Consider the following 22,017-nt stretch of genomic DNA (forward strand, 5'->3'; position numbering starts at 1 on the left):
ATGATGCTATGTGAGAAACAGAGGAAATGGAGCCTGTACCCCTAAAATATATAATATAAGCTCTAAAATTATAAATTGCTAGTAGTTCATGTTTCTAGGTTATCAGAGGAAATGTTAATTATGGCCATAAAAACATGTGATAAAAATACCTGCCCCAGTGCTACTGTAAGGGGGGAGGGGGGAAGATTTCCAAGTACCCAAGATCCTAGATAAATATATCAGAGAAAGAATTCAGTTTCTCTAATGTTTACAATACCTGTTTGACGGCATTTTACAAAACCATTTTTAAAAGTATTAAACATTATGAGAAGCAATGTACTTTAGCTCATCACTATATTTGGTTTACAAACACATGTGCAATATATATAAATATACTTACTACTTAGAAGAAGCGAAAGTTCTAAGCTTTTCTCTACCTAAAGTCTTTAAAGTATAACCGATCATGTAGAACTCAGCAACCAAGAAAAGCTATGCATGTTGTGTCTACTATATCATTTTTAATTCTATGATACATGTCACTTTAAACGAAAAATTTTAATGCTGAGAACAAGAAAGTGATTTAAAATTAAATTTACTATGTTCAAGAACACTAAAAAGTGCACAGAGCAAAAAAGTAGGCTGTATCACATCATTAAAGTAATCCAAGGTAAGCTGTAAAAAACAGGGAGGTAGTCTACGTTACAGATAATAGATGAGTTTTAACTAGACTAGAAAATCAGAACAACTTAGACAAAAGAAACTTTAAGAGCAAGAATGTACTAAAGAGTTAATTTACACCAACTTACGTGTAAAAGCTTTTGTTACTTCTACTCTACAAAAGCTTATAAAAAAAAAAAGCCACCGTCGAACACAGAAAATATTTAGAAAGGTTGTAGGTTCAAATAAAGATTTAAAAAAAACAATGTTCATTTCATAATCATTCTTGTATTTATTCTAAATAAATATTATGTATCACATAGCAGCAAGATTTCTAAGCTTTTCCCTACCTTAGGTTTTTAGTCAAAATGAATGCAAACAATCACGTGGGACTCAGCCAAGCAGTGACGTTAAATTCTGCTCTGTCAGAGAGAGCATCTGTCAAGCCCACATTTAAACTGCTGCCTGCCTGTGCAGCACAGAAGACCGTGGACTTCACATTACAGACTAAAACCCCAGTAAAACAGCTTTAAAAAAAAAATCCTTCCTGCAGCTGCCAGGCAACAACGACAGGGAGAGGCAAAGCCCTTTTTTTTTTTTTTCCAACGCAACTGAAACACTAAGCCTCAGCTCTGCTGCTTTACATTGCAGCTCAGCTCCTAGAAACACGGATACTGAGAAGAGAATACAGCACAGCACTGCATTGTCCAGCTGGGAATACAGCAGATGTAAAGGGCTTCAATGCATCAACTGTCGGGAAGAGTCAACAGTGCACCAAACAGAACAGAAAACTACAGCTCTTTTGTTTAAAAGAGAGAAAGGAAAAAAAGAAATGGAAAATCTCTGAAGATCAGGACACGTATGGACAAGAAGGGTAACTTGAAGACACCCCGACAGACGGACACTTTGGATACTGTGAAAAGCAATCGCAGGAGGCAGACTGTTGGGGGATGTGCGCATGTTCGATAGCACCGTTTTTTGCTGAAGTGATGGCGTGCCAAAAGTGTTTTCAGTGGGCATAATCCTCTCCATCTAAATGGCCTGACCAAGAAAGAAAGGTATGTCGCTGTCTTGTGTACGATGTTCATTAAATGTGTTAGGATTTTATCGCCCTAGAGACAGCAATACACTTGATAAACAAGTTCCCACAGTTCCCTGCCCTTGAAACTATGAAAGGGGTCTCTAAACACACGGCTTTAAAATCTGCCTTCTCTAGGAGATACGCGCTGTTATTGCTTTATTCAACTAAATATGCAGCTGGGAGTAGTTCCGCAGGATTGCAAACATTAAGAGAAAAATCAAATAGGAACAAGATGTTCTGAAAAGATTCTAAGAAATTAAACTAAGAAGAAAAGAAAATCCTTTAAAAAAATCTTTTAAAGAAAACCAGCAATCCTCTGGCAAATTAGGTCAAATTGATTCCTTATCTAATAAATTAAAGCACCTTCTTTAAAATGGCTATCAAGAAACAGTGCAGTAAAATTCTATTAAATAGCATCAAATATGATCTTAATATCATGAGGACTTTTCAGAAAAATCCTTTCAAAACAAAATCTTAACAGTTCATAGTAATATCTTCTCTTAATATCTATCTCCTCAGAGAGAGATAACAAACACAATTCAAGAGTATATCAGAAAATTTTAAGTATTATTGAGCTACAAGATACTACAAGTCAAAACATTAGCATCAGATTACAACACCAGCACAGTAGTCAGTCACATGTCATTACAGTATCAATGAATACAACTTTAAACAAAGAGCTATCAATAGTTGCTATCAGTACATTAGTGAAACAGGAAGGAAGCTTTTAAGTAACAGTTTCTAAATCATAAAGTGTTAACATTGGTCCATGGAGATAATTTTAAAAGTGAAATTAAAAATCTAGCATAAATAGATTAACATGAAAATATCCATTAATAATAATAATAATGAGGTCAACAAAATATCAATAATGGGTTTCTATGCTTTATTTACTACCTTCTGCCTCTACATGTGTCTATAGGTCAGAAATAAACTATCCCGGGGACAATCAATGGTAGAAGAGCAACCCAGGGCTCAAGAATTTAAAGGTGTTCCTAAAATTTTACAAACCTATTAAGTATTTTTCCTCTCACTTTTATTAAAACTTATTGGCCTGTTAACAATCACAAAAAAATAATAAATCTACGGAAGCACTATATTGTAAAGTTATGATTGAGTGAGTGTAAGAAACCTTGTTGTGTATCAACATCAATTATCAATCATAACTATCTGTACTCTGATAAAGAGTAACATCAGGAACTATTAAGTAAAACGGTTTTAAAATCCAGCCTCTCTTAGTATCTTTATTAGAAATTAAGACAATTTATAAACGCAATATTTCAAAAGTATACATTATCAAAGCATGATTTAAATCAAAAGCTGTTTCAAAAATCAATATATTTATATCAACTTTTAAAAGTCAAAAGGTAAGAACTCTATGTGAAGGATACATAATTGTAACATCTTTACAAATTTCAATCTATAAGATAAAAAAGCACACAGAAAGTATTTATATTCAAAACAGAAAAGATATATTTTTTAAAGCTTTTTTAAAAAGCATGGCCAAACACTAAACTCTTAGTCTTATTTTCAAGAACTAAATTACAACAGGCATTAACCTGAGAATAACTGCATCATGTAACAAAAGGTGGAATAGTTATGGCAATTTTAGGCTTTTTTTTTTTTTCAGGAGAGAGAGAGAACACTCCAACCTGAGAAACTTTAGCAAAGAATTTAAGGATAGATGCATGAGTTTCATTTATCAATGGGGGGTTTATCATATAGGTATATTTGTACAGGCTTTCCAAGCCCTCCTATATTAATACTTGCAAACAGACAATTCTCATTAAACTTAAATTTAAATGTACGCCCATCTTATAAAATCATACTAGAACCAGTTATGAATGTACTCTGTTATACATTTTAGAAATTAGCTGCTTTCTGTAACATTAAAACACTTTGGATTATCACTTCAAGGACAGTGTTTTCATGAAAACAATATAACTTACTACAGTATTTCATTTCCTTAACTTCTTTTACTCATTCCTTTAAATATGTGACCTTGAATTTAATTCTTTTTAACTGTAACTTGCAATTTTAAAGTATCTGAATGACTGGATCTCAGTCATGTTCTACTCACTGTTATTTCAACAAAAGGCTGACATGTTAGTATTTATAATACTTGATACAGATCAAATCGATTTTCCAAAGTAAGTTCTTTTTAAAATGTATGTATATAAGCTCTAAATACCTACTAGTCTCATTATGAGATTAGGGTACAGCATTAGTATCTACCACATAATGTAATTTTCCAATAAGCTCTTTAAAAATAGTTTTCTACTTTAAATAGACTGGCAACTATTTATAAGTACAGGAAGGAAAAATAGTTTCTAAATCAGGCCTTATTTCACATTATCAAGCTCTGTAATTTTCAACTGTCATTGAAGGAACCATGTTTCATAGAATGAGAATAGCTTTGGTTCTTTATATAGTGCTGTAATATTTAAATTAATGTAAATAAAACTAAATTAGATTTTTTTAATTAGATTTTTTAAAAATCACTATATGTGTGTGTGTGTGACTGAATATTTTTCAGGTTTGAAAAATATCCTAATCACGGAAAGCACCATTCAATTTCAGAAACAAGATCAACCCTAAAAGATTGTTACACATTAGAAATTTGTTCAAATTCCCACCTACTTGCTCCTCCTAGTGGTTGCCACTAGAACAGTACTTCATTCATAACCACTAATGCTTTCAAGCAGTAATTGAAAGGACTATGTGTAAATTTTATGCTACAATTACTCAAGTTTTCTTTTTTAACCTACATGTAAAGTCTATTTCTTGATAAAAATCATTTGTGTCAATGTTAAACACAAGTACCATCAAGCATAGGAAAATAATAAGATAATCACATGCATTTGCATAAATAATTTGCAATAAGTGGCTATGTTAAAATTTTATTTCCTTTTTTTTAAAAATTATTTCACTGAATAACTGAAAAAATTTACTTCCTGAGCACAAGAACTTATGATTCAGAATAAATTAAAAAATCAAGATTAATGATTAAATAAGGGACTTGTACTTTTGGTTTGTTTATTTTTTGTTTTTTTTTTAAAGCTGAAAAAAATCAAAACTAAGTTATTTGTCTGCTTCTTGAAACACATTTTGTCATAATTCAAACTGCATCTATGACCTCATTTCTTCATCTAGAGGCATCTAAGAATAGAAACAAATTAATAAATACAAATAAATCTGTGCTATGCCGAAAAGCCTCCTGCAAAACTGCCAGTTTTCACTAAGTGGCCTCATTAATTTCTTTTGACCAGCTTGTAACTTTTGGAAGAACTAGGACTATAAGTACTATGCTACTATAAAGACTTAAAAACTAAACTGATTTCTGCTTGTTGCAGATTATACAACAACATATAATTCAAGAATATTTTAAAATTTATTTTGTGGAAAATGGGGTTTAAAGCAATCCAAAATAGTAGGGGATGTTGTCTATATTTTTCAAGAAGTCCAGATAAACTGCAAAATGTATGTCCTTTGCCAAAACCATTGATAAGTAAGACTGAACCATTGATAAGTAAGACTGATCTGAATACATCCTATTTGAGGTGGATGGTTAAAATTAGCAAAGTACCTTTAAATGTTAATCATTTATTACTGCCTAAAATCTCACACTGAAATTACTCAACCCTGAAAATTAATTTTGACAGGTGTATCTTCTCACTGACTTTCTCAACACAGTGGGGGCCGGTGGAAACATGCCAAGCAGTGTACTGTGACTAACTGAACTCTGCCACAATCAAACCTGTACCGTCTGTCCCACAGCCAATACATGACCATTTTCCAAAAAAGGCCACTGACTGTGCACCATACTGCCATAGTATATCAAATCAATTTTAATTAATGCCAATAAATGTTCCATCTGCTCTGAAGGCCTTCTTACAGAGCCTTCCTTCCTACCTGACACTTTAAAAATCTTCACCTATGTCAAAAGAACAGATGACCAGAGCTACTAAGATCAAGTGAATAAAATAAATTACTTATCTTTTACATGTTCATTGCACTCAAGAATATTTTTTTAAATCTTGTCAGTAATCTTATGTTGGCATAAGGAAACATTATATCATTATATTGTCTCTCCTCTCCTTTTCCTCCCTCTACTTCTAGATTTCCCTATTTTTCTCAGTTTAAAAAAGGTCCTTTTATTAGCACCTAGAGCCCTTTTAAAGCAGTTTGTAAAATTTTACATCTTGTAAACCATTTTGCTTCATGGTTATAGAATGACTTCGAGGGACACGTAACTGAACCAGAAAATGATGACCAAAAATCAGTCCTGATCCAGGAAAAAAGAAGAGCATTTTTGGCCACATACATCCTTTACTATCACTGGATATTTACAACATGCTTCAGTGGAGGAGAAGACACTGCTGCTTTGCAAAAATGACGTGGAATGCTAAAAGGTCTCTGTTCCGGACCCACCTTATGGGTATACTTTCTCTAGTGTTTCTTTTTGCTATGTTTTTATTTTTCAATCATCATGACTGGCTACCAGGTAGACCTGGATTCAAAGAAAATCCTGTGACATACACTTTCCGAGGATTTCGTTCTACAAAAAGTGAGACAAATCACAGCTCCCTTCGAAACATTTGGAAAGAAACAGTTCCTCAGACTTTGAGGCCTCAGATAGCAACTAACTCCAATAACACAGACCTATCGTCACAAGGAGTTACAGGACTGGAGAACACACTCAGTGCCAATGGAAGTATTTACAATGAAAAAGGTACTGGACATCCAAACTCTTACCATTTCAAATATATTATAAATGAGCCTGAAAAATGCCAAGAGAAAAGTCCATTTTTAATACTATTAATAGCTGCAGAACCTGGACAAATAGAAGCAAGAAGAGCTATCCGGCAAACTTGGGGCAATGAAACTCTAGCACCTGGCATCCAAATCACACGGATTTTTTTGTTGGGCATAAGTATTAAGCTAAACGGCTATCTTCAACATGCAATTCTAGAAGAAAGCAGACAATATCATGATATAATTCAACAGGAATATTTAGACACATACTATAATCTGACCATTAAAACACTAATGGGTATGAACTGGGTTGCAACATACTGTCCACATATTCCATATGTTATGAAAACAGACAGTGACATGTTTGTCAATACTGAATATTTAATACACAAGTTACTAAAGCCAGACCTGCCTCCTAGGCACAACTATTTTACTGGGTATCTAATGAGAGGATATGCACCTAACAGAAACAAAGACAGCAAGTGGTACATGCCACCAGACCTTTACCCAAGTGAGCGCTACCCTGTCTTCTGCTCAGGAACTGGTTATGTTTTTTCTGGGGATCTGGCAGAAAAGATATTTAAGGTTTCTTTAGGTATCCGTCGTTTGCACTTGGAAGATGTGTATGTAGGGATCTGTCTTGCCAAGTTGAGAATTGATCCTGTGCCCCCTCCCAATGAATTTGTGTTCAATCACTGGCGAGTTTCTTATTCAAGCTGTAAATACAGCCACCTAATTACCTCTCATCAGTTCCAGCCTAGTGAACTGATAAAATACTGGAACCATTTACAACAAAATAAGCACAATGCCTGTGCCAACGCAGCAAAGGAAAAGGCAGGCAGGTATCGGCACCGCAAATTACACTAAAAGACTATTTTTGTTCAAATGTGCAATCTGTAAATATTGTTTAAAGCATGTATAGTTAAAATTTTGATTATATACATAGGACAAGTTTTAGTTCAATTCATCACATAAAGGAATTTGAAACTATTTTTTTAATTTCTGAATAAGATAATTCATAAAATTACAAATTATGACAAAAGGTATCCCAAAAGAGTCTATTTAAATAATTGTGTAAGGGGATTCTCTGTATTAACATGCAATAATAAGCATGCATACATAAATGGTTTGAGTCTTAACATTAGGGACCAATACAATGTATCCACATACATTTTCTACATAAATCTGATTTAAGAAATGAAGGCAGTCAAAAGACCCCAGATTTACTCTTCTTTTCACCATATAATTAAATGTAAATAAAACAGTACTATTGATTTTAAGAGAACTTTGTAATTGTGGGAAGAACACATTTTCTGACCTAACTCTAGAGTTCTAAAACTTTATACTACATGCAATAAGATTTAGTTAAATTATTCCATAAACTTATAACATTCAGGTGTTTGAGCAATGCAATTCTCATTCAAGAACTTACTTTTTAAAATAATTGATAATTATTTTAATTTCTTTTATTAATACTCATCTACACTTGGGAAATTATTTTGACATGATGTGATGTAAAAACTTAATGTGTCTCAGGCTCAAGATTTTATAAAAGGAACTATTAAAGGTATCAAAATAGATCAATTTTGTTTCTTCATTGGTATTAAGAACCAAGCCAATATTTCACTGAATTTGCATTTAGAAAAAGTATTATACTCTCAGAGAGTGTGACTATTTAACCTCAACTATACCTGACTTCAAATATGTCTGTAAAACAGAATCATGTTCCTCTAACTAAAGCAAAATTAGTAACATAAAAGCACAATGATGATGTGTTGCTGAAACAAAGAAAAAAGAAATACAGGTAGTAATTTCATTCAATGTATTTTTAAGATACATGTCTGCCAAATAGCAACATATGGGAAAAGTTTATTTCCTGAGAGCAGGTGTACATAAGCCAATACTTAATCATTTATGGTACTTACTTTTTTCTTTCAATGCCAAGTTTACAGGCCTACAGTTTTTAATTTTGTAGATGACAAATATTCTGCACCACCAATTAAAAAACATTTAGGGAGGGATGGGGAGGAGAGCAATAAATGTTTGATAACCGTTTGCTTTTTAAATGGACAATATACTGAATGTACTTTTACCAAAGTACTATTAATAAACAACAAACCCCTGAACTGAATGCTATACAAATATTCTCATATTCTATTTGGCCCTAATCATGAATTTTAACATCAATAAATATAAGCCCACTAACTTTAAAAGTGTTTTTATTCTAGGTAAACTAATCAATTTTAATTAAGTCAGAATGTCTCCTTACCAGAATTCTAATAATCATTTTTATCACTGATTCTATTATGAAAGGATAAACTGCCAGAAGCACAAAAGGCTTTATGTCAGTAATAAACTGAGTTCTACTTATATTAAATCTATCCCCCATTTTTTAAAATCAGAAGCCTAAGAATCTATTCCACATCAAATGATTCTGAATGATCAGCTATTAAACATCCACCAGTTTTTGTCTAATGATTATTTTCACTTAAGTTATGTAATTATATGACCAGGATTGCTACAAAAAGAAAAAAGAAAAATTACATGCGCAAGAGGATAACCCCAAACCACTTCAGTAATGAAAGACAGGGACCCTGTCAGTGTCGACTAATTCCCTCTGATTTACAAAGAAAAGGAGGAGCATGTATGTTTGTGAGCATTCAAGCACAGGTATGTAAACAAAACAGAACCCTCAAGTGATATTTTTAAACTATAATAGTATATAATAGATTGTTGGGTTTAAAAACCAACTTATGAAGAACAGAATTCTTAAAAATACTTCAGTGAAATTTATTCTGAGGCATAAATTTGAAATTTTTTCTATTATTACTCATGAAAAATACTGATAATCTGATGAGGTTCTGAGTCCCAGAGGGGACTAAGCCATCAAGTTCTTAATGTCTGTGTGTTTGTCTTTAGGGTAGCAACTACGTACATAGCCTCAGCACCTGGAAAATGATGTTAAGAGGAATTAGAGTTTCAAGGCAAATTTAGGTTAAACCACAAACTCCTAACTAAGAAAACAACCAAACCTTACTTTACAATAAAAATTCTACTATTAATTTATTTCACATTTCATTTTCAACAATATAAATGTTAACTTTATAAGCTATTTAAATGTCTCACCAGTAGTTAGCTGTATCTTCTTTACCTCAGTACTATATAAGAAAGAAATGTTTAAAATGTTTAAAAATGGATTTGTTCAAAGGCAATATTACAGAGTCAACTTTGTAACACAAAAGTGTTAATAGACATTTTGGAAGGAAAATGCAACTTTCAATATTCACAACAGTAGTTTCTCTGGAATAAAATTACAAGTAATGAAATTCTACAATGACTAAATAATTCACATTTTCCCTAATCTCTTCCATGCATATAATATGCATAAGCACATACATTCTAATTGGAGCTTTATTAATACCTAATTCCAGAAAAGTCTACAATAATAACACCAGTAACAGCACAGATATTTACTGACTGTGGAAGCAGCATACCTGGCACTGTTCTAAAGTCATGCTCATTTATTACTTCATACAGTACTTGTAACACTAAAGACAGAAAAGATTCCTGCAGGACGTTAAATACATAAAATCACAAAGCTAGTAAAAGGCGTCTACCTCAGAGATAGAGCTTTTATCTATTATGCTGCTCTGCTATGTATTTCACGTATGACAGAAGCTAACAGGTCTACAAGAAAAATCAAACAAAGTGGCTTGTCCCACCATTTGCCATTCTCTGCTTACACTCCCTGGCTGGGCCCACAGATTCCACTGCCATCTTTCTCTGACTAGCATATGACATCAGGTGGTAGGTATAAATAAGAAAAGGAAAAGGAAAAGACATTTGGTCCCCTGGATGTTTTCTCTTCCCCTTTGCAAATATTAGTAAATGGTAACTTTAATTTTAAAGTGTGTACACTGCTGTTTTGGCCCCAGAGTTATATCTGTAATAGTAAGTAATAGAAATTTCACAACTGATAATTCTAGCAGGCAAATATCTATATACTTCTATGTATATATACTTACTCACTGTACCACTATAGATCAGCTACTTATCTGTCATAGGGTCAAAGCCAACTCATCTAATTAAGATTAAGTTTAGCCAGGTGTGATGGTACACACCTTTACTACCAAGCAGAGGCAGGTAGATCTCAGTGAGTACAAAGCCAGTCTGGTCTACACAGCAAGTTCCAGAAGAGCCAGAGCTACAGAGACCACATCTCAAGAACAACCAAACCCAAGACTCTTATAACGTGCCCTTTTCCAAGGTACCCATATAGTGAAAAAGAGAACTGACTCCCACAAGTTATCCTCTGGCCACTACAAGTGTGCACAAGCTACTTGAACCTACACACATACACACAAAACATAGGTTAAAATTTTTTTTTAATTTAAAATAGATCCAAAGTAATATAAACTACAGTATTAATTACTCAAACGCCTACTCTACTAAGCTTTTTAATGACAACTTTTTAATTCATAACACTGTAGAGTCAGAAAAGAGAAATCAAAATAAAAATGAACAGGAGAGTTATTTATATCTAAGCAAAACTAATTTCTATCAAAAATAAAACGAAATGCAAGCAGGGTATGGGCAAGCCTGTCTTTCAGCTACTCCCCAAAATGAGGCACAGGTCAATTACCTGAGCCCAGCAGTTCCAGATCAGCTGAAGCAACAACATAATGTTCATTCAAAAACAAAACAAAATAAAGATTAAAGGCAAACTTTAGAAATACGTGAAACATATCCTTACTAAACTCTCCTATCAATAAATCAGGATTCAAAAGTATTTTTAAATGGTATATGGCTCACATTCTACAACCATACTTAAGAATCATAATCGTGGGGAAATGGAAGTTGGCTATTTTTCGATGTTTTTGTCTACTTCAAGTCAATGAGTATCATTTAAGCTTACACTGTATGTTTTTATGTATGTATGTATGTATGCATGTATGTATGTATGTGCATCACATGCATTCTTGGTACCATGGGCCCCTGGAACTGGAGTTACTGACAGTTGTGAGCTGCCATGTGGGTGCAGAGATTTGAACCTGGGACCTATCAAGGTGCAGCCTTTATGGAGTAAATGTTCTTGTAAGTAGGTAGAGTGTAAGGTATGAGCTTAGGTGCACAATCCCTCCTTACTAGCATCACAGGAACTCTTTCTTTTACAATACAAAGAATTTAAGTAAAACTTTTGATTTTGGGGACTACATTAGAAATAGCAATATAAAAATTATCTAACATTTCAAAAGAAATTTCTATCTCTGTCTACTAAAATATTATAAAGGACAATGGGAGTCTCAGTGGTAGAGAACATTTTTAATTACTTTTAATTATGTCACTTTGGAGAAAAAGGCAGGCATATCTCCAGGAGTTCACAGCCAGGCTGTTCTCAACATAGGAAGTGCCAGAGAGCCAGAGCTAGATAACAGAAAGACTCATCTCAAAAATTTTTGATTATTTATTCTATGTGTGTTTGCATGTGTTTGAGTTCCCAAATGCCAAAGCAAGTAGAGGACAGCTTATACAAGTTGGTTCTTCCTTCAAAACTGGAGCTCAGGCCATTAGGCTTGACAACAAGCACTGAACCAATTCCCCAGCCCACTGAACACATCCGATGCTCAGGTTACGGTTTCGAGATACCACTGTCTTAAAAAGCAACCACTTATCTTTGCAGAAATGGTGAATTCCAGATCTGAAGTAGAAAATTTAAGTATGCCAGATATCAAGGAAAGAAAAATTAAGGAGTAAAGTAAAAATATTTCAGGTCTCTACTTCAAGAGGCATCCTACTGACCTAAGATGAGGTATCTGGATAGCTACTTGAAATGACTGGTATGTTAATTTATCTCATTACCGTAACAAATAAACTATATATGTATCTTATAACATCATGTTAAACACAAACAATAAAATTATTTTAAAATAAAATGAATTTCAGTTACAAAATAACAAAACACAGATATATGAAAAACTTTGATAGTTATTAAAGGGAATTCTGTCCATAAGATATAAAGAAATCAATTCTGCATTCAAAAAACAAAGAAAAACAAGAATGAAATAGTTACTACTTTGACTGTGTGTGTGTGTGTGTGTGTGTGTGTGTGTGTGTGTGTGTGTGTGTGTGTGTGTTCAGTTCCTACAAACAAATCCTCTGAGTTGTTGTGGTTTCTGTCCTTTCAGCCATGAGAGTCTTTAATTGTATAAATTTCTCCAAATTTTTGGTTTGTTTGCTTAGTTTTTGGTTGTATTCCGAAACTCCTAGCTGATGGAAGATAACAGTACTAGCAGACTTTGCAGTAATAAAACCATTTCTAATGTCTATGAGGATTCCACACAATGTAAAACCATGATCACAATGCTGTGCTACATGAACAAATTGGAGTAAAGAAGAATCCAAAGAGCAATTTACCTGTTAAAGAATAGAAGCTGAAAGCAAGCAGAGAAGCAGAGAAATAGAGAGAGAGAAGAAGGGAAGGAGGGAGAGATGGACGGATGGATGGACGAAGGAAGAATAAAATACAAAGCTGAACACTGTCTAGCATTTTCATCTTTAGCCAAATCTCCAACGAATAATCAAACTTTATTACTCCTTACAATTAACAGAGTTAAGACTGTTGCAGTAAGAAGCCAACATTACTCTAATGATACAATGTACAATGATGTCTCAGGTTAAAAATGAATGAACAGAGAGAAATGATCCTAGCATTTTACTCCTATTTTTCTTAAAGTTTGGTTTTTAAGTTTTTGTTTAAAACACCTTTCCATTATCAGAGATCTGTTCATCTCTAGACAACATCTAGAAAAAAAGAAAAAGAAAAACTAAAAGACTTATGTAACAGTACAGACAACACTTACCATACACTTAAAAGGGAAAGGGGGACCAGTAAACTTACTTTCCACAAAAATACAATTCTTGAAGTTAAAAGTAAAATCTTAGTTAATCGAGTGTCTATATGAATGTCTAACTATCTGAGCACTTAGCATATATTTAAACCCTGTTTCTAGTCTTTCATCCTCTAAATTGTCATGTAGTTCAGGCTGCTTCTTGAATGCTGCAGCTAAAGTCATGTGCCACTTATAACCATGAATGCATTTTCCGCACCCTCAGTGCATAGCTACTGACTACAAGAAAATACCACAAATGACCATTACTAATACCTGCTGTTGTTATGGTCATGTGCTAACAACCATCCACTTTTGTTCATCTTACCCATCTAAGTACACATGTCACTAAAACAACTCCATGATGATATTTCTGAAAGAGCAGCTTAGATAATAAATGGTTTAGTAAATTCTACAGAACTCATAACTGATTCTTAGTGAAATAAACTAAAGTTACAGGGACACAAAGCCTGTGTGTAAAATGTACACTACGCAAAAGATGCCTTGTGTATTTCTGAGGACAAGAACCAATATAACATAAATATGAGGCCAGTACAGTGGTGTGGCCAGAGTTTTAGAACAGAAGCCCTAGCTAATGCAGCCACAACATGCCACACCTAGCTCTCTGTTCTAATAAACTTAATGAGTACTGAGAATACTGACAGAGAAAGAGGTGCAACCCCAAACTTTGGTTTCAGAGTTCTGATATAACTACATATTTATACACGGAAGAATCAGGGAGGCTCAAGAGATACACTTATAATCACGTACTCACATCAAGGCAGGGACCTACTAAGGGTCCATAAGCAACTCCTATCTCACAAGAAACTGTTTAACTGTTAGCAATCACTGTCATTCCCCAGGAGACTAATCTGCTCCTATCTTTCCCTGGGTACAGTCTTGCCATAACAGACGCCTGCTCTCATCTTGAGAATAGTCTCTTTCACCTTTCCACTTGCTGTTCAAGGTAACTGAAGGTATGAAATGATTCGTCCTTCTGCCTGAGGTATCACTCACTTATAGACACTTCTTGAATGATTAATGTGCCTACTTGCCCAGTAAACAGGTGACACAAACGAAAATTGGAGACAGAAATTTCAGGTTTTCATCTTGTTTTAGTTCCCATGTTGGGCCAGGGAAGGAGTCAAAGCGTCTCAGCAAGGCAGCTTCTCAGTGCCTGTTACAATGCATGCTTCTTTTCTCTCTTTTTTTCCCCAGTGCTCACTACTTGTACAGCAAATTTACATTTATTTCATTTAGGTATGAGACAACCTCTAGCATATTTATGTCAACATTATTTCTATGTATGTGAGATAGAAGGGAGGAAAGAGAAAAGAGGAGATGTGTCTACTTCTATTACTAAAAAATAGTTCATTAAATAAATTTTATTTGTGGAGTGCTATCAACTGAATAAAATGTGAACAAAACTTTCTATTCAATCCAATTATTCTGAGGAAGAACTCTTTCTTACAGTATCATTATTCTATTAGATACCTTTATATCTTTTAAATAAATACTTCAAATCAAAATATCTTTAATGCTGCTATCATACAGCTGGGTAGTAGGTGCATGCCAACACAATATAGCTACATGTCTTTTTAAAGATTTATTTATTATTATGTATACAGTGCTCTGCCTGCATGTACACCTGCATACCAGAAGAGGGCACCAGATCCCATTATAGATGGTGTGAGCCACCACATGGCTTCTGGGAACTGAACTCCCAGGACTCTTAACCTCTAAGCCACCTCTCCAGCCCCCAACTACATATGTTCTTATTCATAGTTTTCTACAGTGCTACTCATAATAGTATTCTGTTTATAATTTATATTTGGCTTTTGTATTTCCTCTGAGTATAATATTTTTACACCATGACTAAAAATTTTTAAGAACAAAGCTGTAGTGCTTTTTAACAATGAAATTGAGTTAAGGAGGAAGGCATTCCCATTCACTTATCAAGACAGGGTGCATGAAAGATAAAAATATGAAATCCAGTTTTAAAAAATCCTTGCTTCTCTCTGTACTTAAAAATTTACACAATTTAATGTGATTAACACAAAGCCTAAAGTTAAAGCAAAAACATTCTAAGCCTGGGGTGGTGGCTCATGCCTTTAATACCAACACTGAAGAAACAGGCAGATCTCTGTGAGTTAAAGACCAACCTGGCCTACAAAGTACATCCAAGACAGCCAAGGCAACACAGAGAAACCCTGTCTGGGAGGGGGTGGGGGAAGCATTCTACACCTTCTATCCTTTCTCTTGTGTTGGCATATCTACATTATAAACTTTAGTTACCTCAGGAACATTTCCTAAACAAAGCAAACAGTCTAGGGTAAGGTATTAGGCTTAAGTTAAATTATCTATGTCCTAAAGTAATACATTCTATTTATCTATAGATCTGGAAAGAAATTAGACATAACATGAGGAAGCCCATTCAAGTAGTGAAGAAAGGAAATGGCACCATAAAATACTTTAAAAATTGAGTAATTTTATGTATCATAGGTATTCCAAATTTGACATAAGCTATTTGAAGCTCAACTTTTAAAGTGTAATGGAGCTAAAAGAAAAAGTATTTCTAGTTAAGCTATCTGAGGTTGTTTTGCCTATGTGGTGCTGAGGTTTGAACCCAGGATGTCACACATGCTAGGCAAGCATTTTAAAGAACATTTAATCCTCATTTTATATTTATGATTTTCCTTTTATATTTAAGAGATTTTTTAAAAAAGATCTCATTATGTGGCTGAAAACGGCCTCAAACCCATTACCCTCCTGCCCCAATTTTCTATATGTTAAGATTACAAGCAGGTACTACCACACTCAGCACAAGTTCTTAAAGTATCTTCTCCCGCTAATGCTACAGTCACTTTTACATTTACATGAAAAATATATGTCACAATTTAAAATACATTATAATATATCCACAGATTTAGTATCTGAATGACAGGACACTGTGCTACTCCATCTAGCCTAAGGGCACTATATAATATTTTGTTGTGCAGCTTTATAGCATGTATTGTTGAAATCATATGATTACATCAAAATCTAAACTGGAGAGGTTTTGCTGTATAACAATAATAGAAGATAAAAATCAGTGACTTCTAAGATCAAGGAGTTGCTTTAGTTCTATGACTTGATTAATAGATCAAGAAATTAATTCTAGAATACTCACAACAACAAACACAAGACCATAATAACAGAAACATAAGAGAACAGATCTATCTAAAAATACTAAATCTGTGAAGGTAAATGATACAGGATCAATAATCTCAAGAATTTACTATTTGTAGATGATAACAAAAGATATGATTAATTGATCATAATCTGTGAGACTAAAATGTCCTACTTCAAACTCTGTCTTTATTTCACCTAAATGCAAAAATCACGTTACCTCAGTGTCACTATAATACAAGATCAACTGTAAAAACAATCCAGTTCTATGACAAAGTTTTCTGCAACTAAAGCAAAAGTAGGATCTTTTTCCAACCATTTCAAGACATTTGTCTTCAACTTGTTCACAAAAAAGCAGTATTCCAAAATTCCAAGAACTAGGCTTCTAACTATAAGATCTGTCCAGAACAGAAGCAATAAGAATTTTAAATCAGATACTTAAAATAAACACAAGAGCAGTCACTCACAGAGGAACATGAGAAGCAGGAAAGACAAGAAGAACAACACTAAAAGAAACATCCATCAAGAAAAAGACCTGGAAAAGAAACCAAAACTTAGAATTAAAGATCAAATGAGGTTGGGCAGGATGGGGAAGGGGAGAGGGAAGAGATGAATTAAGCGGATAACCTAATGAATGCCATGGCAAAATATTAATAAGAGAATAACAATTTGAATTCAAGAATTATATAAAAGACTTAAATTATTTATAAACATTAAGAAACTGATGAAGTATACTAAAGCTTAGCCAACACCCTTATATAGCATGTCACTAAATATACTAAATTTTGTTACATGAACAAAATGGTTCAGCTCTTCAATCATGAAATTCTAAACATTAATATCTACTCTTCTAAAGGGTAAAGGAGATCCATGTAATTTAAAATAAAATGGTAGCCTAAATGTAGGCTGATAGGTTAAAATTTAACAATGAAAATATCTTAATATTAATATCAAATTTATTCAAATAAAATTATTATAGTTGTGCAAAAAATCAAAGATCTATTCTAATATGTGGAAAAGAAAATATTAAAAAAAAACTAAGGTCTATTTTTGTGCAATTCTTGGAACCATACATAGTTATAGCATGTATATGCTTACTGGCTGCAGAGGCCAAAAGCAAGCATTGGACACCCTGCAATTAGTTATAGATGGTTGCAAGCCATCATGTGAATGCTCAGAAATGTGCCCAGGTCCTCTGTTAGAGCATCAAATGTTCTTAACTGCTGAACCATCTCTCTTTCCCCTAGATTAATTTTTTTTTTTTTTAACTTTTAGGCCTGTGAATTTTTTTTACAATTTTACTTATTTATTTTATGTATGAGTGTTCTATCTGCATATTCACCTGTATGCCAGAAGAGGGCATCAGATCCCATTATAGATTGTTGTGAGCCACCAGGTGGTTGCTGAGAATTGAACTCAGCACCTCTGGAATAATAAATGGTGCTGTTAACCTCTGAGCCATCTCTCTAGCTCCCTTCTACATTAATTTTAAGGACTTGCTATACGTGTTAGTAACATCTCTAAAATTCAGAGGTGGTTTTAAGTAAAGAAATATTGACTATTGCATTTGATTATGCAATCTTATTCCTAAAAAAAACAAATGAATTTTCAGTGAAAATCCTAGTAAGATACACAAACTAAAAGACAAAACTTTTATATGTGTTGAAATTCTCTGATATCTGGTACTATTCTTTGCTCTAGTTCATTTCCTTTAAGCACATTATAACCTAAATGCTGATTATGTTGAAAAATAACGATATATCTGATCTTAAACCCTCTACTATAAACAAGGTATTGCTATAATGAGATTAATACCTATTTACCAAATATGTGCTCACTCTAAATACCACCCAAATAGAAAAAGAGCAAGCTATATGACTAGAATAGAAAACTTACAGTATTATACATGCATGATAAAACAAATTCTGCAATAAGTAAAATTAAATTCCATCCTACAATCAAACAGCCCTAGGGATAATATAATTCAAGGTATTCATGTATATATTTGAACCTCAAAACAAAAACCTAAGAAGTCATATCCCTTTTCATATTAAAAACAAATAAAAGCTAATGTTTAATATGCTACAACAAACAGGCCAGTATATAATAGAAAGTTCTTCTTAGCAAGATATGAACCAAATCTATAGCCTGTCCCACAATATTTTTAAAAAGGGGGAAGAGGGGGGAAAAAATAAAGCAAGGACAAAACAAGTTTAAGGAAACGAAGGAAGGTAGAAAAACAAGAGAAACTGCTATGCACAGGCATGTTTTGAATATCCCACTCCTCAAAGAAAAAATCCATTAAATTAAACAATCTGTGAAAATGTAAGTCTAACTTTAAAATTCGTATGCTAATATTTAATATTGGTGTGTTAATGTTAATAGTCATGTAAAGCCAGGAAATTTAAAAAATTACCTTTAAAAACCTTAGTGTGGTGTGTGTGTGTGTGTGTGTGTGTGTGTGTGTGTGTGAGAGAGAGAGAGAGAGAGAGAGAGAGAGAGAGAGAGTGTGTGTGTGTGTGTGTACTGGGAGCCGGAGGGATTGTTCAGCAGTTAAGATCCTGTACTGTTCTTACAAAGGACCTGGATTCACTTCCTAGCACCCATATGGTGGTTCATAACCATCTTGAAATATATAATCAAATTGTAAAAGTTATTTCGAGTGCAATATTCACATGCAATATAATACAGACCAGTCTAAAAATATAGCACATGAAATCTTGTTATGTAGAAGTACTATTTCTACAACATGCTGAAATCATAAATACTATGATTTTTTTTTCAAAAGAAGAAAACCAATGTAAGTAACATTTCTTCCTATTCATCTGGGTCCTAACAAGTAAATAGTAAAAGGTACCCTAAGTTATCAGTTTATATGAAAACTTCTTGGCAATTACCTTATCTCAAAAGCTAAATATTTCTGTTACAGCATAAGCATTCATAGCTATAACAAAAAATACCTAGTATATTTGAAAAAAATGGAATCTTACTTAAATGAACTACTCTTGGTAACACTGAATGAAAATAGTATTAACTACATCAACAAAGCTATAACCAACATTATATGTAAGTCAAACGAGGAATACATACATATTCTCACAACCCTAAGGCAATAAGTTATCCCTTATTGATTCTTCTTTGTGCTCAACATTTGCTCCTTAGCACAACTAGGACTCAACAGTTTCTTAAATCCTTAACAGAGCTATAATGTAAATTCTATTACTTTTACTACCAAATAAAAACAGAATTTAGTACTCAAAGCTAGGTCTGCAAAGCCTTACATTTTTAGTGCTCCCAAGTACTTCTCCTTAGCAACCTGGCACTTGCTTTATTTAGATCAGGGATGTAAAACTAGTTGGGGCTATGGTGGTAACTTATAAATGTTAGATAAAAGACCGATGAGAAGGTCCTCTGGCAATCTAAAAGAAACATAGCCATAGCCCAGGCCATTGTAGCTATTTTCTCATGAGATGGTATACCTAATAACATAAAAAAAAGTTTATATAGATTGTTCATGACACTTTTAAAATGAGAAGCTGAGGTTATAACAGATTCCTAATAACATATATTTGGGACAAATTTTAGACCAACAAAAAAATGATGCTAGACATATAATCAACAATATGTGGAAAGATGGACTGGCATTTGAAAACAACAGGGCACATCTAACTCTGAGACTCTGCTATGGACATAACCACTAAAAAATTACCTCAATCTTTTAAATCATTCTGCTTTTATTGCCCCCACCCCCCACCCCAGACTCGGTTTCTCTATATAGCCTTCCTTGGCTGCCCTGGACTCAAATCGTAGACCGGGCTGGACTTGAACTCACAGCAATCTGCCTGCCTCTGCCTCCGCAAGTGCTGGGATAACAGGTGTGCACCACCACACCTGTCTAAATCTTTCTGTTTTCTATGTTCTTCCTCTTATCATGGAGCTTTTAATCTTAATTTTAGATTACTATTCTCAATTTGTGTTTTCTGGCTTTCTTCACACGTACGTAAACCTCAGCTCCATCTTCAAATATTACCACCTCAATGTACCTTTACATCTTGCTTCAGTTATAATTTCATATTCAAGTCACCCATTAACCTTTCGCCAAGGTTATCTCTTTTATCTCAGTATAGAAGTATGCAAAAAGTTATTTGAGGAAGGAAGAAAAGAAGGAAGGAAGGAAGGAAGGAAGGAAGGAAGGAAGGAAGGAAGGAAGGAAGTCAGCCAGTCAGCCTAGCTTGCCTGCCTAGGTCAGACTGCACAAAAGGAAATGTTTGAGCGGCTTCTCTGCCTTGATGGCCTGAGAACTAGACTCAAATCAAGAACATTACTCCTACTGTAGCACTGACTGTTCTCAGTCAGCAGAGAACAACTAGGGGGATTTTATAAAAACAGAGAGAAGTTATGTATGTATATCTGCTTTTAAGAATTATAACCTGGATGACATACTGAGATTTTATATTACCCTGAAAAATAAAAGTAATGGTGATATTATTCTATCTCATTTTATATTTGCTATCTGAAAAAATGGTTCACCATAAAATATTTAAGAACTACTTACTATACCTGTTGAGTTAATCCAAATGATTATATTAAAGAAAAGCTTTCAAATTTGTACAATTTCACGGTGCAAAATGCTTCCTCAAATATGAAGACAGTGCCTGCTGGGCATGATGGCAGATGCCTCTAATCCTAGCACTAGGGAGGCAGAGGCAGGGTTTCTGTGACTTTGAGGACAAATGATCTACATTATCAAGTTCCAAGACAGGCAGAGCTATGTAGAGAGATCTTGTCCCAAAACAAACAAAAAGAAACAAATAGTTGCTAGAGTTTTTAATCTTCCCACATGATTTTTAATAGGCTAAACCAGAAAAAATAAAGTGATTCCTAATGAAATTACCATAACCCTATGACCAACAAGAATGTATTCTATCTTATTTTTTTTTAAGGATCTTTACTAAAATGTTTTTTTTTTAAGATCTTTACTGTATATTAACTACCATATAATAAAAAAAACATTAGCAAGTAACATTTTCCCCCTTGTGTGGGGTAGTAGCGGTCCTGAGGCAGATTTTCACTACAGAGCTCCAGCTAGTCGGGAAACTACTAGATAGACTAGGCTGATGTCAAATTTACAGCGATCCTCCTGCTTCTGCATCCCAAGCATAAGGAATATAGACATATAGTACTATAAACTCTAATGACATATTTTTTAATCTGTGAAGGTCCATGCACAAGTTATACATACTATAAAAATATATAAACATATTAAGTAAAAAGTTTTCAAATGTAAACTTTATAGATTCTCACTATACTACTAAAGTAAAACACTAGCATATGAACTATATGAAGAATTATCCTCAGTATGTTTCTACTTCCAACCCATAACTTTAGGCTAGCTTTAACTAAATTCTGTGTAATATTAGTTCTAAGAGTATTCCATTCAAAAGTAAATGAAGAGAATGCCACCAATGAATACTCTTTTCTTCCAATAAC

At 33.7% G+C, this 22,017-nt stretch overlaps 2 protein-coding genes across 2 annotated transcripts in view; one reads left to right on the plus strand and one right to left on the minus strand.

The window, feature by feature from the left end:
* Positions 1-22,017, minus strand: part of Cdc73 (cell division cycle 73) — a 101,349-nt gene that overhangs the window by 45,215 nt on the left and 34,117 nt on the right. The window lies entirely within an intron of this gene.
* Positions 5,969-9,646, plus strand: B3galt2 (beta-1,3-galactosyltransferase 2). The gene has a single exon (XM_051147520.1). It carries the CDS (start codon positions 6,071-6,073, stop codon positions 7,337-7,339), a length of 1,269 nt encoding a protein of 422 aa, XP_051003477.1. The 5' UTR covers positions 5,969-6,070; the 3' UTR covers positions 7,340-9,646.

Source organism: Acomys russatus, chromosome 6 (assembly GCF_903995435.1).
Source record: "Acomys russatus chromosome 6, mAcoRus1.1, whole genome shotgun sequence".
Taxonomy (NCBI): domain Eukaryota; kingdom Metazoa; phylum Chordata; class Mammalia; order Rodentia; family Muridae; genus Acomys; species Acomys russatus.